Genomic DNA, 27,667 nt, shown 5'->3' on the forward strand with positions numbered 1-27,667 from the left:
CAGATACAAAACAAGTTGCTACAATGCTATGTTGTACAAAAATTACAATGTCAAATCAGCATTTCTATAGTAACCCGCAAGGCCATTAGCTCTACTGGCATATAGGTAGGGACTGGCATGACTTCATGTATTTTCTTAAAAGTTTTTCTTTTTCTATGAGAAATGATCTAATATGATTCAAGTCAAGATTCTACCTTCTGCTATCACACACAAATTAATCTTCAGCCAAAAAAAAAAAAAACCAAAAAAGACATGAAAAAGTTAAAACAATTGACTGCAAAAAGGGAAATGGAATGGCACTTACTGCATTTCTTTAGCTGTTACAACCAAATTAACAGTCCACTAAATAATAAAAAGAAAATAATTTCTTTGAATAAAAACAACACCCTTGTCAAAAGTTTAACTACAGCAAATTTGACAGTACATAAATTGGTCAATCAATACTTTTTTCAAAAATCTGGATTTTATATGCATCAGTTGTACACTCAAAAGTTTGTCCAGTTTGTAGGTTTACTTACTGCTATCAATTCTGTCTGATTTCTGCCAAAAAATATTAGGTAATATCTAAAGCATATTTTTAAAACAGTTAACTATTTATTTATGAATAGTGTAAAAATGTAGAGGAAAAAACATTTATTGAGTGCCTCCTGTCTATACTAGCAGACATTTTATAAATGTATTTTAATAAGGATAACTTCATTTGACTATTTAATCCAAAATATGTCACTGTATAAAACTGGAATGTTATTTTGTATGTCAAAAATCTCTGTTGTAAGAGGGGCTTCAAGATGGCGGGATGGAAGGACATGGAGCTCACCCTCTCCTATGAACATCAAAAATGTATCTACATGTGGAAAGATTCCCACAGAATACCTACAGAGCCCTGGCAGGAGACTTGTACAACTGGAACTACAAGGAAAATCTTCATGAAATCAGGCAAGAGAAAAAGAAAGAAAAAAGAAATCAGGGTGGGACCATCTGTGGTCTACTGGGTGTTCAGGAGCATGTTGCTTAATTAAGGCTTATCTTGTGACCTAACATATGATCTATCCTGGAGAAGGTTCCATGTGCACTTGAGAAAAATACATACTCTATGTTTCTGTTGGATGAAATGTCCTGTATGTATCTACTAGGTCCACGTGGACTGAAGTGTAGTTGCAGACCATTGTTTCCTTATTGCCTTTCTATCTGGATGATGTGTCCACAGATGAAGTGGAGGATGGAAGTCCTCTAGTTTTACCATGTTATTGTCTATCGCTCTCTCCAGACCTGTTAGTATTTGCCCAATATACTTAGGTGCTAGGATATTAGGTGCATATATGTTTACAATCACTATTTCCTTTTGATGAATTGACTCTTTTATCATTACATAATGACCCCTTTTTGTCTCCAGTTATAGTTTTTGGCTTAGTCTGTTTTGTGTAATACAACTAAAAGTCTAAACGGTATTCAGTAAAAAGGCTCCCTTCTGTCCTTCGGATACCTGGGTTCAAATTCCCACCAACAAAAAGTAACCAATGGTGTCATAATCAAAGACGTGCAATTTTTCTGTAAAGCGCCAGACAGCAAATATTTTCAGCTTTGTAGGCTATAAAGTCTGTCAGCTCGGCAGTTATAAAGTGGAGACAGCCTTGGACGACATGTAAATGGAAGTACATAGTTGTCCAATACAATTTTATTTGTAAATATAGGCAGTGAGCTGAATTTTTCCAGTGGGGTCAAACCCTGTTATAGAGCTAAGTTTAAATATGTCTTTTTCATAAAAAATGTTAATGGTAGTGCTTGAAAGGAACTGCGATGGAAGGGCTTCGCAGCAAGGATGCTATTTGAAGTAAAACTTTGTCCTTCTACTGTGAAATATTGATATACATCTTCAAAAATTATTAAACTTTCATATAAATAGACCAGAGATTACCCCAGATGCCTTCTCTATAACCTATAGAATATTACTCCAAATGTACACCTGATGGCATAATATGAAGAACCAGAGGAACATCGAGACAAAACAGACTGGTAACCTACCTAGCAGCATGTTGTCAACATTAAAGTCTGGCCCCAATGTTTTCTTTAAATGGTAGGCCAAATATATAATTAACATTTTCATGGAATACATTTACAAAAATAATAAACCAAGGTTCTTATTTCTAAAAAAACTAAATCCCCAAAATATACTGCCCAATTAAATCAATTTCAAAATGCATGTTTCCAGTATGTTTTACAAAGGATTTAATTTAATAAAACAAATCACAATCAGAAAAAAAAAAAACAACCCAGCTCTCTTTGAAAAGTAGATCATTGAAGACTGAATAACAACCAGCTTCTCAAAATTCAGAAGTATTCTAGGAATATATCTTACCTTAGATGCCATTCTCATAAAAAGTTTGTTTTGATTTTCTGCTGTTCCCATCTTTTCGTTCTTGACTAAATCATTTAGGCTTAGATTATCATCATCATGAAAGTATCTGACCCTTTCTTTTTCCTCGTGGGTTGAAGCCTACAACAAAATGAACATTATCAGTTTAGTGAAAACATGAGTCTCCGAAGTATTTTAATGAATTACCTATAAATCTGATATTAAATGTAAAGACCCCACTATGTATCACAATCTTTCTTTCCAGTTTGTCCCTATTCTTTCTGCTTCCACGTGGAGAATTTCCATTAGAGTAACACTCCCCACCTCTTCTCCCCCTTTACCCTTCTCTTCCCCGGCATGACAGTATCTGATTTCCGAGTTTTGGGGCAAAACTGCTTTATGCCTTCTTCTCTTCTCTGCTCGTTCCCTCTTTGTGGAAGAATTCCCTGCCACTGGGGAGGAAATACAGCAGGTATCCAGAGGTCGGGTAAACATATCAAAAACAGAAGTGAAGTATTAGCAAATCAACTTCAGACAGCTCTATCAGAAACGAAATTGATGTTCTGATTCTCATCTAAATCAATCCTGGGTTTTCCTATCAGTTGCTTCCATATCTACATGTGAACAATATTTATTTCCTTCCAAAGCAAGTCTCCCCAACACTGTTCTCACATTCCCTTATCCAGATAAAACTTGCCCTTCATTTCTTTGTGATCTTCGGAACCATGTTCCCAATATTTTTTCCCAACATCACTGTTCCTGTCTTCACTAGCTTAAATCTCACATTCCATGACTTCAGTCACTCCCTGGCTCCAGGCACCTCTCTGGCCCTCTTATCCTTTCATTACACTCAAAAAGCAAACCTCATTCCTGAATTAATGTGTCTATCCTCTTTACTCTTATACCTAGATTACTCAGTAGTAAGCAATTCAAAAAGAGCACTCAACGCCATCTGGCAGTGCAGCTGTGACTCCCCAGCCAGCTCTGTCATCTCATACAGCCCAGACCTTTACTGTTCCCCTGCCCCATCTCCCCTCCAAACCCCTAAGACCTCCCATTTCATTAGAAGAGGTATCTACCCCACTTCTATTTGCTGAACAAATCAATTACCATCCCTAACAGCACAGGCACTCAACAGGCAGATAATAAACACTTGACAGAAAAATTCTAAATGAACAAATCTTCTGTGAACCCAATTACCGCTTGTATGATCTTGCAAATTTAAAACAAAAAACCTAACTTGGGAAAACTCAGTATGTTGTTTTTGCCATTTTAAGAGCCTCAAGGTAGTGCTAAAAACTAACTACTGCAGCTGGAAGATGGAAAAGAAAATTAGGTTTATAAAGGATCACAGCAACTACATAATTAAGACATTGCTGTATACGGATACCCCATCACCAAGTCTCAAATTTCCTAGCACAGATGTGCTAGGTCTGTGACACCAAGGTTTCCCCTAAGAGCTACGGTAAGCATGTGGAAACAAAAAAAAAAAGCTAGAAACAACATCAAAGAAATAGATGCTAAAATTAAAATTGCCTTAAATATTCAATGTTCACAATTATTTGAAAACTGTAGTTGAATTAGATTTCATTTTGTAAAAGGCAAAGGGATGTAACTAAGAATAAAAGTAGTAACATTACTTACTACTTTCTAATGTTTTATGCTAAAGCTACATTTCAGAAAATATTCTGAAATATAGTTGACCTTTGAACAATGCAGAGATTCGGGGCACTGACCCCCATGCAGTTGAAAATCTGAGTGTAAATTCAGAGCCAGTCCCCCACATCTACTGCTCAACAACCACAAATTCAAACCACCACAGACTGCGCAGCACCACAGTATGTAACTCACTGACAAAATTCCGTCCTGTGAGCACATCTGTGCAACTCAAATTCATGTTGTTCAAGGGTCAGCTGCTGATGCAAAGAAAGCCCGAAGGGAAAGAAAGGATTTCTGAATTAATAAACAAAAGACGTATGTTAAACATACAATCTGTCTCTTCCTTCTTCCTCCTTTGGATTCCAGATGTTTTCCTGGTGTAGTCACCGGCCACACTCTTCCAGACTGATCTGTTCTGACAAGGACCACTTCTTGCTTGTCTTCATTCTACGGAAAGATTAGAGGTAACTTCTGAAATTATTGAAAAGAGTACTGAATGCTTATATTTCTAACCCAAAAACATAAAAACGATTCTGCTTTCACATGATATTATGGATTATCTTAAGTCTCCTAGACTTTCATTATCAGAAAGTCACCATAATCTTTTCTGGGAAACAGTGGGAAAAAATATCCAAAGTTTATTTTATTTTTTACAAGAGCGGAAGGGTATAACTCAAGTGGTAGAGCGCATGCTTAGCATGCACGAGGTCCCGGGTTCAATATCCAAGTACCTCCATTAAAATAAAAAAAAAATCTTTTAAACTAATAATAATAAAAGAGCAATCATAGGAGCAAAATTCAAATATAGCTTTCTTCTAGGCAATAGTAAAAGATGACAAAGCACCAATGTTCAAACAGGCATTGTATGAGATGCCCATCACTTATGCAGGAGATGTGCTTAATGAATGTACCTTCCATTATAAAGATCCTACTAAAATGTGAAAGCAATTAGATGACAGAACAAACTTGTTAAGTTAACTATTATAATGATATCCCACACAACTTCTATTCTTTCCATTAACAGCCCTTGAATGCTTTTCACTTCTCTGACTCTTCAGAAGTTATATCCCACATACTTTTAATGCACAATACTGTTCCTATGAACTTTTAGTCAAACATACACCTGGTACAGTACAGGATAAGAGTAAACTTTATTCTATGATGAAAACAGAATTTTATTGAAAAGGTTCTAATAAAGAATTACATAAATAATATTAGATAACTACTTCATTAAAAATCAGTTTGAAACAAGACCAAGCAAGTTATTCACATTTCAATTTACTTCTCCAATCAGAATTAATTATTAAAAATCAATTTCAGTCCCATTTAATAGAGATTTAGTTCCCTCTTGAAATGGAAGAAAAAAATGCATACCAATTATTGATCTTACATTCACACACAATACTAAATGGATAGTAAAAATTATCACCACTACTTCTCTTTAATTAATCAATTAGCATTAATTAATGAAGTATCATATTTTAAAGGGTATCTCTACTCTCTTACCGGATAACAGAGATCGGCAACACATAATAATCTGGCTTCCAAGTTTATCATACTGCTAAGCTGATCTCCCTAAGGATTTTCAAATTACTAAATCTAATAGATACTTATCAACTGCTACATCCTTTGATTTAAAAGCATTTGATCTCTTTACTATATTCCTAGCCTGAAACTCTTCTTATTCCACTTTTAAATACTCTATTCTTTCCTGGTTCTGCCTTACCACTCTGACCCATTCATTCTTTCATTCAGTATTTTTTAAAGTGCTGACCTTACATAGTAACTAAAAGAAAGGTCGTCCCTGCCTACAATAAGCGTATACCCTGTGGGAGAACTATTCTCTACATGACTATCAGTATAAATTCAATTTCACTTTCTCTTCCATTTCGAGCTATCCTTCAAATGCTGATGTTTCCAGGGTTCCCTGGTTTCCATCCTTCCAGCCCAAAACCTAATTATCATTCATATTGCAAAGAAAATTACTGTGTTGAACACAAATGTAAAAACTTACAGAAACCCCACATCACCTAGATCAATACCCTTAAAGTTCTCTATGCTAATTTCTCTATTCCATGAATAAATCGATCAAAACTCAACACGGAAAATGTATTTTATCAAGATCACACAGCAAGTAAATACCAGAATCAGAACTGAAAAAAAAAATAAAGTGTGGCCCACAGACCCGCTCAGTCTGAGAACAACCAGCCATGAAATATTTGTTAACAGCTCATGATGAATTAAGTACAAAAATTGAGTATTTATAAAACTTTTCTAGCAATCTTAGAGTAATTTTATGTTGGTTCAATCTACATAGGAATTTAGACCTATAGTTTATAGTATCTATTTCATTTTTCTATAATTTTTATTGCATTTTACAAAATTATTATTCCATGATAGACTGGAAAACTAAAAGGAAAAATAAACTCACTCTGATCCCACACCACAGTCAGAGAAACACTCTACTGGAGAGTGGAACCTTAAGTAACACAGTGTACAAGGCCTTCAAATTCAAGGACCAAGGCCTTCCTCAAATTTACTTCTTTTCCAGCTCTTTACAATTATTGTAAACTTTCTGTACATTTTAATTCCTAAATAATCTTAGGCATATTTGTACTGCTAGGCCACAATCTTTTCAATAACTATTTGTCTGTTTACAGTTATCCTGTCTTTGCCTCTTTTCCAGGTCAAACACCAAGCTGTACACGACTTGGTACCTACAGTACTTGGCACAGAGTGAAAAACAAATCAAAAAACCAGTGGGTACTTAATAAATGACTGACAAGTAGAATTAACAAGCTGGTACCTCCTCAGACAGACTAATTATACTCCCAAAGCCGTTCCTGCTACTTTCCCCTTCTCCTTACTTTTCTACGTTCTGTTCCTCGGGCATGCCAATACAAGGGCACTAAATTTTCCTACTTTGGGTGGCCAAGACAGACATACTGATAAGACTAGAAATATGCAGTAAGTTCCATATTTGCTACTACATTAACACAGAATACAGCGCTTATTTAAGAATCTATGTCAGGGTCAATAAACTATGGCCCACAGGCCAAATCCAGCCTGCTGCTTATTTTTGGTTGGCCTACAAGGTAAGAATGACTGATATACTATCAAATAGTTGGGGCAAAATGCAAGGAATAGTGTTTCATGACAAACGAAAATTATATACAATTCTAATTTTAGTGGCCACAAAGTTTCATTGGAATATAGCCAAGCTCACTCTTTTCTGTATTGGCTACATCTGCTTCATGCTGTTGTCGCATAAGTAGTTGTGACACACACTGGAGAGCCACAAAGGCTAAAATAGTCACTGTTTGGTCTGTAGAGAAAAAGTCTGCCAACCTTTGATCTATATTATGCTTCTGCTGATACAAGTACAGTTGCCCCTTGAACAACACAGGTTTTAATTGCATGGGTCTACCTCCAGGCAGTCTTTTCAATAAACGTACAGTCGGCCCTCCATATCCATGGTTCTGCATCCATGGTTCGACCAACAGCAGATCACAGACTTAATACACAATCCATAGTTGCTGAATCTGCTGATGTGGAACCCAAGGATGCAAAGGAACGACTATGGGACTTGAGCACACCCAGATTTTAATATTTGGGGCAGGTCCTGGACCAGTCCCACGTGGATACCAAGGGATAACCGTAATTCAAAAATCATTTAATGATTCTTTGTACTAGCAAGATAAAAATGTGCAATTGCCTGATAGTACAGTTTGCCCTCTGTATTCTTAGGTTCCATGGTCTCGGATTCAACCAACCATGGAACCAAAGTATTCAAAAAAAAATTGGGGGGGTAAGTTCTAAAAATCAAAACTTGACTTTGCTGCACTGGCAATTATGTACATAGCATTTACATTGTATTTACAACTATTTAGACAGCATGTATATTGCATTAGATATCATAAGTAATTTACAGATGCTTTAAAGTATACAGGAGGATGAGAGTAAATTATATGTAAAGTACTACACCCTTTATATATGGGACTTAAGGATCTTCAAATTTTGGTACATGTGGGAGTCCTGAAACCAATCGCACTTGGACATTGAGGGACAAATGCATTATAAACAGATCCATGTTGTAACAACAGGGTAAGAGGATGGGATCCAGTGTTCATTAATTTTGTTAAAATGCCTGACTTCCATTTCTGGCCATAATAGTCATAACAAACAAACAAACAAAAGATATAACCTACCACTGTTAAAAAAAAAAACTAGACAACAGGGCAAGCAACCATTTTCAGACATTGGACACCAGCCAGTGAACTGCGATCCCTGAGAAAAGGAAACAAGCTAAGCCCTAGGACTGCCACAGCTTTCTACCAAGAGACAGCATTACAGTCCAGAGGGCAGGCCAACAGAACCTGAACAGAGGTCAGCTTCCTCATTGACTGAACTAGAATACATTTTAGCAAACCATTGGAAGTGAGAGGAGATACAGCCATGAAAATAAAGCAAACAACAATAAAAATGAAGCAAATATTAATACCAACTAAGAACAAACATTTTTACATAAAACAAACATATCATTATACAGTTTTGCTTAGCAGTGTCTATGTACAGAATCAAGAGATAACTTTGTTTAGAAATATAAAAGTAAAAGCCAGAAGAAAAACCTGAGAACTAAAAGTGGTTGCTTCCAGGACTGGGCTAGGTCTGTCTGGAAAGGTGCTCAGCATCACTATACATCAGAGAAATGCCGATTAAACCACAGTGAGACACCACCTCACACCTGTCAGGATGGCTGTCCTCAAAAAGACCACAAATAACAAACACTGCGAGGATCTGGAGAAAAGGGAACCCTGCACACTGCTGATGGGAATGGAAACTGGTGCAGTCACTGTGGAAAACAGTATGGAGGTTCCACAAAAACTAAAAGCAGAATTACCATATGATCCAGCAATTCCACTCCTGGGTATCTATCTGAAGAAAATGAAAACACAAACTTAAAAAGATTCTTGCACCCTAATGTTCACAGCAGCATTATTTACAATAACCAAGATATGAACACAATTTAAGTATCCATCAATAGATGGTATATATAATGGAATACTACTCAGCCCTAAAAAGGAAATGAAATGTTGCCTTTTGCAACAATATGAATGAATTTGGAGAATATTTTTCCTCATGAAATCAGATAAAAAAAGATAAATACTGTATGTTATCCCTTATGTGTGGAATCTAAAAAATAGAAGAAATTAGTGAATAACAAAAAAGAAGACTCACAGATATATACAATAAATGAGAGGTTACCTGTTAGGAGAGCAAGTGGGGAAGAGCAAGATAGGCGTGGGGAATTAAGAAGTACAAATACTATGCAATATAAATAAGCTACAAAGATACATTGCACAGCACAGGGAAAATAGCCAATATTTTATAACTGTAAGTGGAGTATAATCTTTAAAAATTGTGAATCACCTGAAATTTACATAACATTATAAATTAACTATACCTCAGTACAAAAATTAATAAAATGAAAAAAAAAAAAAAAAGAAAAAGGAAAATGCATACACTGTTTTGATTCAAAGCCACTATTAAAAAGCCTAAATGTTAGAAAGCCTTTTCTAGGATTTTGGTAATAAAGGAAAACTTCCACTAGACCAGACTTTCCCACCAGTTTGGTATTCTGCAAGTTTGTCATCACTGACATCGGTTTCCATTTTTACCTTTTAAAATTTCAAGAAATAAGCAGTTATTATTGATCTTAATATTTTCATGATTTCTGAACAATCTCTAGTGGACCTCTAATTATGTCACAGGAAACAGGATGTTCACTTCATACAAGTACCTAGCCAAGGCAGTGAGTAGACCTCATACCAAACTACATCCGCAGAGATGTGTATCCTGGCTCAAGGCTATTTTTTAATTTGCACACAGGCATTCACATGACTGCATCTGCTCAAAGGAAGTACCATTTTCTAATCCCATAAAGCACCAGATGGGCCCACAGCAGCATTAGTTATGTCTTCTCTTTTCAATTCTTACTGCTGTTTACTTGTGTCCTCTTCCTATTTTTCCCCTTTGATCAGATTACCTAGAGGCTTATCTATTTTATCAGTTTTTTTTTTTTGGAGAATGAACTCTTGGTGTTTATATAATTTCTATGAATTTTTGGTTTTCTACTTCTGTAACTTCAGCTTTCATCTGTCCTTCGTATCTCATATCTACTTTTTGACATGTTTTCTCTTATCTCTCTTGTTGAGTGACTGGCTAAGGCCGCAGGCAGCACAGTGTGGGCTCTGGAGCCAGAGTGCCCATGTTCCAATCCCGCCTCGTTACATAACCTTGCAATTTATTTAACTACTTCCAGTTCCCTCATTTGTAACATAAACAAAATAATAAGATGTTTTCAGAATCAAATAAATTAATACATGTTATGTATTTAGAACAATGTCCAGATATAAAGTAGTTAATCAATAAATACCATATATATATTTTTTAGTTACCTTTCATTTAGTAAATTCTTTCCTTATTTGACTGAGTCCTACCTAGGAGTTATCCCATTTCATTTCAAAAATTCCTAGAATATTGTTTCTTAATATTACCTGTTTTTATTTCATTTTTGCCTCATTTTGTTTCATCATCTTATTCTTCTTAGGAATATTAATATTATTCAGTTATCTAAACTAAAGCTATGTAATATACTTAATTTAAAAGTCATTTTAAGACTGCACTATCACGTTAAATTTACTGGCATTAAGTATTTATATCCCAATTTTTTTAAAACTATCTTTCTCAGGGAAACCTAATGTTTTCTGGCATTCTGTTGTGCAAGCTTATCTTAAATTTTTTTTTTTCTTCTCTTTCCTCCTATCTCTCTGCCTAGTCTTACTCTTCACTAATTGTCAGTTGTGACACTGTCTTCACTCGGTCCATCGGGATTCACCGTATCTCTCACAGTGACATTGGGGGTGTATCACACAGCACAAATAACGGCTACAAGGTGTCTGCTTCCTCTACACTGTCCATCGTGAACAACTTCCTGTGAGTTGTAGGGAAGGAAAATTTTTCCTCTAACATTCTAGGTACTTTTGGCCAGTCTAACAACTGGCATAAGACAAATTAACAGGAGAACAAATTTAATTTTGTACCTATGGAGGCCCCATAGGCATTTATAAAACTTTTTAGATAAAGAGTCAATTATTTGTGAAGATTTGACAAAACAAAGGGGTTTTTTGCTGGGTAGCAAATTTTGTTTGTACAGCTTTCTTGGCCTCGAATTCCCTATCTCTGGCAACAAGGACGCCTTCCAATCTCCTGGCATACGTAGGAAGGATACCTTCCCATGGGAGCTTTGTTTCCTGCTTTCAGAGGAACATAAAAAGGTCACAGTGTCCTTCTTATACCAGCTGTTTCCAAAGTAACTTCAATTCAAAATAATTAATATGGCCCCTTGGCATATTTGGGGATGGCCCGCCCTGAGCTCCACCAGAGCGAGATAGCCCTAAGTACCCTAAGCCTTTTCCAGACACCTTTATACAGGAACCATCAGACTTGGTTCAGACAGGCTACATGTAAGAGAACCTTTTAATTCCCATCATCTCGCATGAGCTCAGTTCTCAGCCACCCTGCCTGTTTCTGGAGTTGGATTCCTGCAAGCTTCCAGCTCCTTACTGTTTTATGTTTCTGTCAGTTTCCCACCCACAGAGAAACGTATCTTGATTTTGAGCCATGTTACGTCTCTTCCAGTTTTCTCGTTTTATATTTTGTCTGTGATTGCCATGTTTTTGTACAGAGTGAAGGCCTCCAAGCACTAATGTATCTCAGTCACTGCATCCAGAAATGTTGCTCTAGCTCAATGATTTTCCAAACTTTGGATTGTAGAGACCACTCTGCAAACTCCATGTCAGTACTGAGATTCAGAAAATAAGAAATAAGCCAGACACAAACTGAGTAATACACTCCATCACCACATCTCTTAAGTTGCTCAAGCCACCCCGTCAATCCTGGAATTCTTCTAGAGCATGATCCAGAATGAAGGCACGTATTTATTTTAGCCTGTTTTATTTCTTGTCAAATTGGTATAATGACCTGCCTAACCTCTCTCTCATAAAGTTATTGATAGATACAAAACATACAAGCTTGAGATAATTAAATATTAATGTAAAGAATCATTACTAAAAAATTATGAGGCAATACTTAAGACTACAGTTCACTTCACAATTTCAAAAGTGGATTACTTAATGACATGTTGAACCACAATTTTAATTTTATTAAGGAAATATCTTCTAGAGCCAGTAATATCTGGCTCTAGCATAATATGAAAAGCCAACTCAATTCTATAGTCTCCTTTTCTTCTTTCATCACTGCTTCCTTGTAATCCTTACATACAAAACCAGCTATGAGAAACTTTATGTCATATTTTAACCAGGTTGCTTTCAACATCTGCCAGGGTGGGGAAGGAGGACAAGAGGATGGAGAAGATCTAGACACTTTTAAAAATGGTGATTAACATATTGAATTTTTTTCAAATAATAAAATAATAAATTTCAAAAATTTTTTTCGAATAATAGAATTCCTTTAGATGTAAAAAGAAATCCTAGTTATTTTGAAAGTTATAAAATGGATAAATTTAGGGTCAACACATGTTATTTCATTTGTTATTCATGATGTATTTCATACATCAACAATAGCAATGAAATGTAAAAACTGTCTTATATTTTTCCTACTTCAAAATAAACCAATACTTTTCCAGATAGACATTACTGATACAATTTTATAAAGTTCTAAAACATATCTACATTTTAACAATCCTGTAACATAGGTATTATTAAGTCATGTTTTACTAATACTAAGGATCGCACACAATAAATGATGAAGACGTCCCAGACCCAATTCTAGGTCTTTGGCTGTAAAATCCCATGCTATTTCCATTGTGATACTATGTACAGAAGTATGTATTTCTATACATGCTATTTCCATTACTGTATTTCTCTAATAAAATGAGTTAGTAAAAATGATATGTTAGTAAAAACTGTCACTTTTGGAAAGCAAAAGTAATGATACTTTAACTGGTGATCTTTTTTTCAATTATAAAAAATTCCTCTCACCTAAATGAGAATCTGTCCACCTTCTGACTAAGAATGCTTGAGTATCTTATTAAGGATTCCAAAACAAAGCAAAATTTTAATTGCTGGTTTAACATATGTATGAGACTATGGGGTTTTGGGATGAAAGTAGGCAATCTGAAATATATATCCATAATTGACAAAGAGTAAATCATAAACACTGTAGTCTTTTCATTTCATTCCACTTGATTAGGGAATTCACAGCATTCAGAATTACTTTTATCATTATATAATCCAGTGGCATTAATGTGTCTAAAAAGATGAACAAGATGTGGTACCAGCTGTCAAGGAATTCATAAATAAAAGGACAGAATGAGGAGAGAAAGAGAAAACAGGGGGTTTCTAAAATATCCATTAGATGACTAAGGTAAGTATAAATCCAGTAATACTGGGTCACAAGGGATGGGGAGATGCATGCTTTCTTGGGTACAAGTGAACTGGGTCTTCAGAAACAAAGATGGAAGGGTAAAGGGCTTAGAATGAAGAAAATAACCTCACCAGAAGCAACTAAGAGCCACATAAAGCTTTCTAAGCAAAGACATATTCACGTTTTAGAAATTTTTTAACTTTATATTATCAAGCTGTCAATAATATCTTAATGGCTCTTGTCTCAAGATAAATAACTTAGCTAAAAGACTAAAGAAGGTGAGACATGACCTTAGGTTCTTACTCCCCAAATCCAGGGTTCTTCCAACTATACCACAATTGCATGTGGATTAATTCTGGAAGCAATTTAAAGGCCACTTTGATGAGCAAAGGAATAATGACAAGGGAGTAACTTGGGATGTTACTGTAATACATTAAGCAAGAGATGATGAGATACTGAACTGGGGTAGTAATTACAGAAATTAAAAATGAGTACTGCACAGCAGGGAAGGCAGGGTAAAACACTACTACATAACGATAACCTGCAGATACTTCCAGAAGAAGGAATTAAGGACTGCTCCATGGTTTTTAACTCAGAAATACAGAAGATTGATCATGAAATTAGGAAAAGAAAAATTAGATATATATCTGTATTTCATATATATAACTACATATATATATATATATATATGCATTAGGGAGGGGATAATTTTATACATTTTGAGGTTATGGTACATCCATAAAAGTCTAGCAGACAACTGAAAATACTGGTTTAGTGCTCAGCATAAAGTTCAGAGCTGCGGTTACAGATCTGGGACTCACATTCACATAAAGATGGTAACTGAAACTATGAAACTGGGGGACACAGACAGCATGAGAACCGAGGTTTTATCTTGATCTATCTATCCAACCTCTTCTTCCTGATTCCTCACTCATACCTTACTCTAACCATTCAGAACAACGTATCACCTTCAAAACAGACCATCTCGCCCTCATCTTTGCACCCTTACCCACAGTGCTCTGCCTAGGCCACAATTCCTTTCGGTTTGCCAGAGAAGGATGGTAAAGTTGCTCAGAGGAAAGAAAGTTGTTTTTTGTCTATATGTCTGTCTGTCTGTCTGTTTTAAGGAGACATTTAAGCATATTTGCAAGTAATGGGAAAGGGACCGACAGAGAGAAAGAAATTGAAGATTCCATACAAGAGAACAGACAACTGGTGGGAACTGATTCCAGAGTACAGAAAAGGAATGAGATCAAGACCACTGGTAAAGAAAGCAGCTTAAAGAAACTGAAAACACTGTTCCCACTGTCAGATGAAAGATGCAGAAAGATTAATTTTCAGGGAGAAAAGACAGACACTGAAAACATACAAATTTATAATCTCTATTTTCCCAGTGAGGTAGGAAGAAAAGTGATTGCTAAGAATAAAACAGGGAAGCTGGGGAGAATTGCAAAAGCTTTGCATAACCGCTGAGTGAAATGTAATTAAGAATATTTTTTGTCATGGGAAAATTTGCAAGAAAAAAAATAGGTCATTCTGAATTTCTTCAGTCCCCTTTCCTTAAATAAATTTTAGAAATTGTATTATTGGGACACAGAGTATGGTAATACAATTACAATTTCACTTAATGATAAATAATGTGCAGCATCGCTAATAGAATGAGAGTAGGAAAAAGGCAAAACAGAAAGGTTACAATTATGTAAATTATGCACGTGTTTACATATTGATAATAGAAACTTGAAGGAAACACTGAAATAATAAAAAATGTGGAATTTTTCTTTTTTGCATTATGTTAATTGTGCCAAAATATTTAATCTGTTACTAGGAAAGAAAAGAAGAGAAAGAGGGAGGGAGGAAAAAGGAAGGAAGAAAATTCAGAGGGAAATACTTTAAAATATTGATCAGTGGATTACCCCTGAGTGACAGGATTTGGGGGGATTTTTGTTTTCTCCTGTGTGCTTTTTGCACTTTCCACACGTCTACGAAGAATGTATATTATACAGAAGTGCATTATGAGTATGAATGAAAAAATAAAGAAAAATATACTTCAATTTATTTTTTCAAGCCCATATACAAAACCACTGTAATGGAAAATTTTGTTTCATTGTGTGAGCATTTCTAGGCAACTTGAATTTTTGTATTCATAGCTTGCATAATTGTTGCATATGAAATTGGTTTCAACACATAGGCAAGATTCTCTTACTTTTCATTATTTCAAACACCAGCTTATTAATCTAAGACAGAGCAATTATTTTAAATAATTTTGATTTACTTAAGTAATTTTAAATTATGCATATCTAACCTTACTTCTTCTCACCAAATTAAAATTTGCAAGTCAACTCATCCTGCACTTAATTTATTCAAGAAATGAGGATAAATGACTATAGAATTTTCTTAAGAATCAAATAAATTTCTGTTACTATCAATAATGGTAGCAGGAATAGTAGCACTATACATGCCAGTATCACTGTCTTAAAAAATGAAATCTTATCTTGAAATTCAGTGAAACAAATTTAGAAATAGAACCTAAGAACTTTTTTGATACCTACATACTTATCATGTACTATAAAAATGGAACCATTTTTGGTTTCCTAAAAACACTAAACTTGACTTCTTATAACTATTTTCAGTGATTTGTTATGCATGCTACAATATGGCTGAAGTGATTTTTAAACACACATAAGAATAAAATTTACTTTGGGGTTGGGGTTGACTTGTTTCCCTAAAAATGTTTCCCCCTTATATTGCAAATACACAGTACAATTATTTGACATCATCCCTCCACCTCCCTCCAGAAAACCTGGAAAGAGAATATATAAGAACCAAACCCTTCGAGACACCATACGAGCCTTGAACGCTACTTGAATACTGTAAGGACTATGTCCCGTGTGGAGTAGGAGTTCATTTTCCCCTTACATTAAATATATGACAGAAAAAGAAATGAAATGCTGGTGATAATAGACTTAGAAGAAAACTAACGAGCACTTAGAGGAAGAGGGGTGAACTGGTGGAAAGAGGCTGCTGCTGGGTCATTCTTCCTTCAAAGGAAACCAACTACTTAACAGCTTCAGTGCCTGTTGGAGAGCCCTGGTTCAAAACTTGAGACAGCCCACCAAATAATTCTTCACCCCAAAATTCAACCTAATAAATATATAATCACAACTATACAAAAAAAACTACACGTTTTTCTAAATTACTACACTTGAGAGAATACGCTTCACAAAACAATTTTAAAAATATCCCGGACGGCATTACCAATTAAACGTGGCCGACAGGCAGCTGAGTGGGTGTCTGCTGTTCAGTGACCAACGCCCACGGGTCATCACCCCACCTAGGATAACACTTAGCAACCATGCTCAAGATCATGTCTGTGCCACAGAAGTAAGTTTTACAGACAGCAGTCATAAAGAGAATAGCTTTTCATTTGGAAAAGTTAAAAAAATGATAATTTTATTACTTACCTCTACCCTAGATTTTTTTGATGATATCTGTGTTACAGTTTCTTTGAATTTATTTGCCTTATCAAGTTGGGCTTTAAGCTGTTCAGCTAATTCCTTCAAACAGGAAGACAAGAAAAATAGGTGTGATCCATAGTTTAATCCATTTGTAGACTATTTCAAATTTATACAACAGAAGGGAAAACAGCACAGCAAACATCCAAGTAGCTATCACCTAAATTCGCTCACAACTCACAGCATCGTATTTCTTAATGAATTCATCTGGGTTACAAAATTCTCAAATACCTGTGGCAATTGTTTATGCTCTGAAGGTAAATACTGACAAAGACATATATTTCAGGGAGCATAGGGCGATGAAGGAAATACATAACCTTAAGAATGACATTTTTATAATTCCTTAGATACTATAAACTTCCAATACTCAAAATTTCAGCTATTTGTAAAAAGAAAGTCATCACAAGATTTAAAATATTACTTTCTTTACTGTTGATAAGTAATTTAGGTAAAAATTCTGAATATATTTCATTTTTACTCTAGGAAATCTATAAAAATTTGTATACAACAATTGACATATTAAGCAATAAATCACAATAAAATAAACAGAATTATATGACAGAGAATAACACTCTCCACTGCAGTGGTTCCATGGACACAGGAACACCTCTTTTAACATATATTAACCTCCTAGCTTGGTGACCTCTCTCACTATTTTAACTAATTTCTCTGTGCTATCAAAACTCAAATGTTATTTTCCTGCTGTTGGTATCATTGCTGGTCATGTCTCTCTCACTAATTTCTGGGTTGAACTTAAGTTCAGTGTTACCAAGATTCAAAGACAAAGAGCAGCAACTGTAAGATCTGACTTTTATTAGAGACACAAACTAATAAAAACAGAAGTGTCTTGTTTGGGCACTGTTTGCTCTGCTAAAGACTGTTGTACTGATAGGTCACCAAACCGGAAGACAACTTAAGACCATTTATATCTGGATTGGAGATGCATACATACATACAGCCATGAGGGAGTCAATTTCCTCAAGACATGGGAAGCTACCTGGCTTTGCTATTCTGCCACATGCAATGTGACATGTATCTGTATAACAGGAATGTGACAGTATAATAAAGAGACAGACATAGATCGATAGAAAAATAGACGCCACTCTTATTAAATCATTTCTGTTTCAATTCAAATTACAGCATTATTATGGGAATTACGTGAGCCAATCTACACAAAGCATTTAACACATTGTCAGGCAGAAATACATTGCCTTAAAATTTGAAAAAATGAATTAACCATCCCTTTTAGGAACTCATTTTTTTCAGTTCCTAAGTAAGAGAACTTAAGAAAGTAATACCATTACTAATAAAATATGACTAAATAAAGGAAAGAAGACAGTGACCTCTTTATCTCCCTCAAATATGCTCCATAAATTAGAATACAAGAATAAAGCAAATATCCAAGTCAAAAAAGGAAACTGAAAAGCATTTAGTTTCCTAGAATCTTAAATTTTGGAAATTTGACAAAGTACGTAATTCACTTAGAAGTAGACATTGTGTTTTCAGAAGTGTTCAAGAATTTTTTCGAAGAATCAATAGGCAGCAGTTATTTTCAAAATGTGCTACATCCACATAGCTAAGGAACGTTCAAAATTACTTATAAGAAGTTAAATATTCAGTAACTAATCTCCAAAAAACACATAAGTCTTACCATATTTCCCATCATCTCTGCCTTGATAATCTTGGCTCCTAACTTGTTCTTCTCATCAACGCTCAAGATGTGTATAGAGTCATCCACCGGACTACTTCTGTTTGCATGGGACAGATTAAGAGAATATGAAATATATGTACGTTGCAAGTAACAATACCAAGATTCATGTTATTTTAATTGACCTTAACAAAGCATTCAGCACAAATAGATCATGATTTTACTACACATAAATAAATAAACAAACAAACCGCTCAACGCTCCACCACAAATCAATAGTTAAAGGTTCTCTGTTACAATGCCATGATGGCCTGTGGCAGTTATAACATCTGACCAGAGACCCAGAAGCAGTGAGAAAAATAGTATCGGTCAACTAGTCTTCATTATTTAACGCTGCCACACTCATTCTAAAAGGGAAACAAACAAGCAAACGTTAAAACACTAGAATCAGGCCATAGTTCTACACAGTGGAGAATTCCTTCTCATGCGATGGGATAAATTACTGGTAATCCAAGAAACTATAACAGGAAATCTCACATTTAACTGCATCATTCAAAGAATAAGAACAGGGACCATGTGCTCTTTTGCAAAGTCAGCCTAGAATTAGTCAGACAACATAAACTAATTTACAACTAAGATCTTGTGCCAAACCTGTACTATGGAAGCCTCACAGAAGAGAAATTTCCAGCCAAGGTCAGATGCCTTGCATACACAGAGTTGCATACACACCTACTGCCTTAAGAAAGATCAGAAAGTTCAGTGAGTGAGGGTGAACTCAGGCAGCGCCTGACTGAAGGACTCCCAAGTGAAGGAGATATAGTTAAGGCAGCTAAAGAGGGGAAAGGTGCACAGTAGAAGAATCCCAGAGAAATGCAGAGTATTTTGTATTCAGCAAGAAACTACCTGCAATCAGGGAAAGAGCTATCCCAAAGGACTGGAGGAACAGTATTCAGATTCAGCACGCCTGGGAACAGCGCCCGGTCCCACGAGCCAGACTAGGAAACTCGCACTGCAGGATGCACTGGGTGGAGTATTAGGAGCCTTGCTTCATTAGTGGAAAATAATAAGCCCTACATTAAGTGCTGCTCTGGGACCTCCTAACAAACAGTAAAAGCAGGAGTCGAAAGGATCCAACAGTTTCCAATTAACGTAACCATGTTCCAGAACAAAACTCAAGAATATTTATAGGAATGCAAAAATATCCAGCACTCAACAAAGTAAAATCCATAGTATCCAATCTAAGATTATCAGACATGCAAAGATGTAGAAAAATAAAACCCATAATTAGGAGAAAAAGCTAACCATCAAAATCAACCAAGAACTCACACAGATGTAAGAAACAGACAAGGGCATTAAAAGTTATTATTAAACTTTATTCCATATGGTCGAAAAGTTAGAGACAACTAAGACATAAAATAGATCAGAATTTAATTTCTGCAAATGAAAATTACAATGTTTGAGATTTTAAAAAAAATACACTGACTAGGATTAATGGAAGATTAGACTGCAAAGAAAAAATTAGTTAACTTGAAGCATTAGAAACTATGCAAACTAAAACACACAGAGAAAAAAGAATTTTAAAAAAATGGAAAGAGTGCAGAGAGCTACCTTAAATAACCTACTATTCATGTCACTGGAGTCCCTGAAAGAAATGGGAGACAGAAGAAACAAAGGCCAAAATCTACCAAATTTGTTGAATACTAAAAAACTTTCAGATCCAAGAATCCCTAATACAAAAACAAAACGAACAAGAAAAAACTACAGCAAGTCACATCATAATCAAATTGCTCAAAGCCAGCAATAAAGAGATCTTTAGAGCAGCCATAGGGAAGGGGACAAAAAAACATTTATGAACATAGAAACAAAGGTAAGCATGACAGCAGATTTCTCAACAGGAAGAATACAATCAAGAAGAGAGTAGCAACATCTTTAAAGTAGTTTTAAGTTGTCAACCTAGGGGCAGTGTATAGCTCAAGCGGTAGAGTGCATGCTTAGCATGCATGAGGTCCTGAGTTCAATCCTCCTCTAAACATAATCACCTCACCCCCAAAACAAAAAACAAAGTGAAAAAAAAAAGTCAACCTAGAATTCTTTATCAAGTGAAAATATCTTCAAAAATGAAATGAAGACTTTTTCAGACATAAAAAGCTGAAAGGATGTTAAAGAAAAGCCTTCAGACAGAAGAAAAATTATACCAGACTGAAATATGGATCAACACAAAGGAAGGAAGAGCAACAGAAGTGTTGACAAGGATAAATGTGTAATACTTGTTTATTACTTAAGCCTCTTTAAGGTAACTATTTAAACAAAAATAATGACAGCAGTTTATAACAAGTGTAAGGAAATTGCATGACAACACTGACAGAAAGGGCAGGACAGGGAGAAATGTAAATAAAAGTTCTTATACCATATAGTAATGGCACAGTATCACTTGAAGGTAGATAAGTTAAAGATGTATGCTGGCAAAGCCAAAGAAACCTCTCAAAGAACAAAAACAAATATACAACAATTAAAGAAATGAAATGGAATCATAAAAATACTCTGTCCAAAAGAAGTCAGATAAAGAAAAAAAGGAAAACAAAAAACAGATAAGACAAATAGAAAACAAATTTGACAGATTTTACAGATTTGAACCTAATTGTAATATATATAAATGACCTAAACACCTAAACTAAAACGCAGAAATAGTCAGTTGGATACAAAAGCAAAACCTATGTACAAGAAATGCACTATGAAGACATAAATATGTTAAAAACAAAATGATAGGAAAAGATGTATTGTGTTTTAACCCTGGAAAGCTGAAGAGGCTTTTCTAATATCAAATTAGATTACAGAGCAAAAAGTATCACCAGGGTCAAAGAAAATCGTTTCATATGAAAAAGAAGTCAATCCATCAGGAGTACAAAAGGATCTCTAAATATGTATGCACCTAGTAACAGAGCATCAAAATACATAAAAACTGACAAAATTCCACAGAAAGAGGCAAATATCCAATTATAGTTGCAGATTTCAAGACCCTACTCTTGATACTTGATAGAGTAAGAGAAAGTCAGCAAGGATATGGAAGACCTAAATAACACTAGCAACTAATATGACCTACTTGACATTCATAGAATTCTCCACCCAACAAGAGAATACACATTCTTTTCAGGTGCATAGAAAACATTTACCAAAATTCTGTGTTGACCATATTCTGAGCCATAAAACAAGTCTCAATAAATTTAAAAGGATTCCAGTCATACAATGGAAGTTCTCTGACCACAATGAAATTCAATTAGAAATCAGTAACAAAGGCATCTGCAAAACCCAACTATTTGGAAACTAACTAGCATACCTGTAAAAATCCCAAGGGTCAAGGACAAAATCAAAGAGAAATTTATAAGTATTTTGAACTGAATAAAAGTTATATAAACATATCAGGATTTGTGGGATGCTGCTAGAGGATTACTTAGGGATAAATTTATAACATTAAATATTTATATTAGAAAAGAAAAAAAAAGTACACCAGAATTTGACACATTGTAAACTGACTATACCTCAACTTAAAAAAAAAAACCCTCAAATCAATGATCTCAGCTCACAACTTATGAAAGTAGAAAAAGAGCAAATTAAATCCAAAGTAAGCAGAATATAAGAAGTAATAAAAATCAGAGTGGAAATAAATAAAAACCAAAAGCAAAAACAATAAAGAAATTCAATGAAACCAAAAGCTGGTTAAGACAATCAATAAACTGATAAACTTCTAGCCTGACTGATTGGTGGGGGGGAGATACAAATTACCAACAAAGAAAGGAGAGAAACAAAATGACCATCCATTCTAAGCACTTTACAAAAAAATTATCTGGATGGCAAATAAGCTCAACATCAGTTAGGGGAACACACATTAAAATCACAATGAGATACTGTTACACATTAACTAGAACAGTGAAAATTAAAAAGACTGACTATTCCAAGTTTCTGCAAAAAATGTAGAGTAATTGGAATCTTATACATTGCTGGTAGCAATGTAAAATGATACAGCCACTTGGTAAAGTAGGCAGTTCCTTAAAATTTAAACACATACTTACCATATGACCTAGCCATTCCTGTCCTAGGTATTTACCCAAGAGAAAAGTGTATGTTCCTACTAAGACTTGTACATGAACGTTCAAGGCTTCATTTATGGGAGCCCAAAACTAAAAACATTCTAATGTCCACCAACAGGCAAATGGGAAATAGAATTGTCATGTATCTAACAATGGCATACTACCCATCAACAAAAAGGAACACGTAATTGTTATATGCAGCAACATGGATGAAATTCAAAGTAATGATGCTAAATGAAAGAAGCCAGACATCCCCTCAAAGAGTGTATAATGCATGATTCCACTTATGTAAAACTCGCAAAAATGCAAACCAGCCTATAATGAAAAAAAAAAAAAAAAAAAAAAGATGAGTGGTTGTCTAGTGGGGGTTGCCAGGGTGTGGGAAGAGGCAGAAGAGAGAATTATTAAAGGGTACCGGGAAACTTTTGGGGCTGATGGTTTCATGAGAATATATACATTTTAAAACTTACTAAATTGGACACTTTATATACATATGCAGTTTGTTATATGTAAATTACACCTCAATAAATTGTTGCTTTTAAAAACTCTCAGAGGAGAGTGATAAAAAAATTTTAAGCAGAAAAAAACCATCACAATCCCAAATATTAAAGATATAAAATTACCAATTTTCTTTAATATCTAGATTTTATGATACTCTACTGAAATTAACCTGAGTTTTCAACATACATTCTGAGCAAGCAATAGCAAAAGATAAACAGAGATCCAAATCAAAACTTTAATAACTATATATGGAAATTATTTTTAAATACTGAATTCTTTTGGGACAAAAAAAAGAAAAAGAAAAATGTTAATAGATAGCATTTGAGTTTTTTTAAAAAGACATTAATCTCTGCAGGAATCCCAAAAGAACCATTTCTACTCATATTGGTGAAAGGAAAGGCAATACTCTGGTGCTTAGTCTAAGAAACCTAAAATATGCAAGTAAAGCACCATTAGAAAAAACACATTTTTGCTCCCTTCAAATTCTTTCAGTCTACATTTTTAAAACCAAGCTAGTGGGGACGCTTGCCTTCATGTAAGCAGAACACTGTTACTTTTTATGTTTCTATTGGTCATTACTTTGCATGTGCTCTATTTTCTGTATGGAAAACACTTTTCAGTAAACTTTTTCAAGTTATACTCTGAGATATACATCATATTGATTATATTGTAATTTATTTGAGTTTCAGGTAACCCAATCATATTTCAATACAAACTTCAATAAACATGAGATGAATAGCAGAAAGAATTTGTCAAAGTCATCTGATTTAAGTTCCAAGGAACATCCCTGATCCAAAAACAATCTCCCCCCTTGTTATGTCACTTCTTGTCACACACCAGATTTTTTTTTTCAAATTTGAATGAGTAAAAGAAACATTCTGTTTCTCTAACTTTCAGTTTCTAAGGATGACTTGGAAACACGTGCATATGGTGTAATTTTATCCCAAAGGTTCACTAGTATTTTTTGGTTAAAAATAAAATAAGCTTATACCAGTAAGTCATAACAATGAGAGGATATTTCAATTTTATGAGCTGTGTGTGAATCAAACTGCTACATCACTCTTGGTGTGTGTGGTCCATATAGAGATGAAAAGGAACACTAATATTCTGGGGATCTTATGTTGAAAAATACTGACTTAAGTCATCAAAAAAAGAATTCCTGTAATTTCGCCCATCACCACATCTGTAGCCACAATTTCCTCTTCTTGAACATTTCCACTCAAGGCTAACCCTAGATCATACTTTCATCTGCACTAACCTTAAGATCCAGTTCAATTACCCCATCTATCACCACTCTGTATGTTTAGCTTCTTTCCCACTAAAATAAAAACATACTCATATCTGCTCCTTAAAAATAAATGGGAGAGAATGAGAGAGGCACTTAACCCATGTCTCTCACGTGTACTTTCCATCTCTACCACCTCACAGCCCACAGTCATAATTTGGTCTATGACATCTGGCTTAGAAATCCTTTTACAATGATAATATTCTTGATAAAATTGCCTAAGACCTCTATTACAGTTTATCCAAAGGCACATCTTTGCCATTTGACTTGACTCTTCCCTTTTTTTTGAGAAATGTTCCTTTTCCCTTCTTTTTTCAGTATGCAAGCTTAAAGAATCAAGAGAGGGCAATCACAAAGGGAAATCCAAAGCTCACAAGTTTCAAGAAGGTAACTGGAATCTCAAGAGACTCTCTGGAATCTCAAGAATCTCTCTCCTTTAAAAGAGGCAACTTACATGGTCATGAAATTCATACTCCACACTTTTTTTTTTTTTTTTTTGATGGAGAAGAGAGGGTATTTTCTAACAGGAATTAAACTGTTTATCTGTATATGGAAAGTGGATCAGGATAAATGAGATGATATACAAGAATTCTGAACATCTCTGATATTTTCAGTAGTAACAGGTACTCCAATACACTTAACAGAACAGTAGTAGGTATCAAATAAAGACATTAAAATGAAAGCTGTTGTGCACCAATGACTGAAGAACACACTATTCATCGTGTTAATACCACAGCAGACACTGCTCTGCAACTAACAGCAAGAGACACTCTTTTCTTACTTTCCCTAAGCATTTATGATGAGCAGATGCTCTGCAAGAAACATCATCATGACATCTGCAATTATCCTATAAAAAGAAAAAAGTATAAGCACTTCTCACTTTCCAGGATTACTGCTGTATTTCAAAAGCCCTCTTCATAATTATTTTCTAAAAAGCAAATCCTATTTTCCCATTAAAATGTACTTTCTTTACAACGCACGCGCGCGCGCACACACACACACACACACACACACACACACACACATAACACACACACACAACATAAACTTGCTAAAAACTTTATAGGAAAAAGTAATTTAAAAAGCTCCAGCCCAATGACATTTCAAACACCCTGAGTACATTGCAATTATTCTTATTCCTTTAACTGTTCTTTTCTTACCACTTGTTTCCAAATTTTCTCCCCTAAGGATCTCATGACTATACTTAAAGCCTTCAGAACCTGGTATCCTTCTCTTGTCCTTCTAGGCTACCACAGCAAACTATGCCAAGACTGACATCCAAAGATTAAATATTATATAAGATGGGTAAGTTTCTGGTATTAACTTTATGCAATCTAAATTAAGGACATCACATTAGTTTTTGTTCATATTAAACACTATTCTAAGTTTCAAACTCTTGAAAAAATATAACTAATATATTTTACAGCAAAACAAAATTATACACAAACACATTTTATTTCTAAGAATAAAAATCTTCAAGTTCTTAATTACATGGGCCACTATTAGAGGATGTTTTCCAGCTACTTAAGGGCCTAAAAAAGGACAAAGGAAGGGAATAAATCTGATCACAAAAAGAATGAATGAAAAAAGAAAAGTAAAGAAAGAAAAGAGCAAATCTAAAAATGATGAAATATATATATATAATCACAGGACAACTATAAAATCACTCACAAAACACTCAAAAAGTAAGCAAAACATTTGACTAGTTAACAAAAATAAAACTAAAATAAGCAACATAAAAAGAAGCCAAACTTCACCCATAATTAAATAAATGTAAATCAAAGAAAGCACCTATTTCTCAACTATGTATCTATGGCAAAGATTAAAAAGCTCAATAAAACAATAGGCAAGGAAGATAAAAGTCTTTTTCACACATGACACGGTAAGAGTGTGAATTGGTTAATATAACAAAATATATAGATGTTTCCACTCTTTGGAATTTATTTTACAGCTATATTTAGTAGTAGGTAAAAATGCACATACAAAACTATTCACTGTAGCATTATTTAGAGCAATAAACTAAAAACTATTTAAAGTCCATCAATAGGAAACTGAAGAGAAACACTAGCTTATGTCTAAGTTTTGTAACAGAATATTAAAGAGACATTAAAATGAAAAAAAGCACATACATATAGGCTGTATGAAAGATCTTTAAGATATATTGATTGGAAAAAAACAAGATTAATGATAGTATGGTCAGCCATTGGTACATTCCAGGACCCGAAGCAGACACCAAAACCTCCAGATGCACAAGTCCTTCATAATAAAAAAGGCAGTCAGTCCTTTGGAATCTGTGGAATCCCTATTCTTGGATTCAACCAGCCATAAACTAAAAATATTTAGGAAAAAAATTCCAGAAAGTTCCAAAAACCAAAGTTGAATTTGCCATGAGCTGGTAACTATTTACACAGCATTTACATGGTATTTACAACTATCTACATGGTATTTACATTGTACTGGGTATTATAAGTAACCTATGGGTGATTTAAAGTATATGGGAGAATGTGTATAGGTTATATGTAAATACTACGCCTTTTTATACAAGGGGCTTGAGCAGCTGTGGATCTGGGTATCTGGTGGGATCCTGGAACCAATCTCCTGGTGGATATCAAGAGATGACTGTAATTATAGTATATATTTTACTTCTTGTAAAAAGGTCACAGACCCAGGAAATGGCCAAGTGTTACATAAAATTACCAGATAAAGCACCAGTTAAATTTGAATTTCAGATAATAATAAATTTTGTTTTAGTTTAAGTACATCCAAATTTTGCAAGGAACTTACTTTTTTTTATTTGCTAAATCTGGCAACCCTAGTTATATAACACTATGCAAGTCACAACCTCAGTTGCCTCAGTTTCCATATCTGGAAAATGCAGAGGTCAGTTTATGATTTCTTCTAGTTCTAAAATCAGTCCTATGATTTTTTTTTTCCAGTTCTAAATTCATTGGTTCTAAGTGCCCTAGAATTCTGGCATTTTATAAAGACTTCTACATATACCCAGGATAATGTTCAGACAAATTAACAGCTTCTAACAGCCCTTTACTGAGACCTTTACCCCGACTGAAACTGGCATTCTTCAAGGTCCTGCCCCTGGGCTCTTACTTTATACCACTCTGCGTGCTCAGGAATTCTTTTTTGTTTCACGTACACGTGGATGATTTCTAGATTGCCCTT

The 27,667-nt window shown here is 34.7% G+C and overlaps 1 protein-coding gene across 9 annotated transcripts in view; it reads right to left on the reverse strand.

The window, feature by feature from the left end:
* LOC105068463 (CWF19 like cell cycle control factor 2) overlaps positions 1–27,667 on the reverse strand; it is a 234,241-nt gene that overhangs the window by 36,755 nt on the left and 169,819 nt on the right. For 6 of the 9 annotated variants that reach the window (XM_074356909.1, XM_074356905.1, XM_074356903.1 and 3 more), the window contains 4 exons: positions 18,623–18,719; positions 16,921–17,013; positions 4,343–4,459; positions 2,357–2,494 (listed from right to left, as the gene is read on the reverse strand). In XM_074356909.1, the coding sequence (XP_074213010.1) occupies positions 2,357–2,494; positions 4,343–4,459; positions 16,921–17,013; positions 18,623–18,719 (445 nt within the window). Of the gene's footprint in view, positions 1–2,356; positions 2,495–4,342; positions 4,460–16,920; positions 17,014–18,622; positions 18,720–27,667 lie in introns of those variants that run through there. The other 3 variants (XM_074356904.1, XM_010955382.3, XR_012503771.1) reach the window with 2 other exon arrangements.

This window comes from Camelus bactrianus, chromosome 33 (assembly GCF_048773025.1).
Source record: "Camelus bactrianus isolate YW-2024 breed Bactrian camel chromosome 33, ASM4877302v1, whole genome shotgun sequence".
NCBI lineage: Eukaryota > Metazoa > Chordata > Mammalia > Artiodactyla > Camelidae > Camelus > Camelus bactrianus.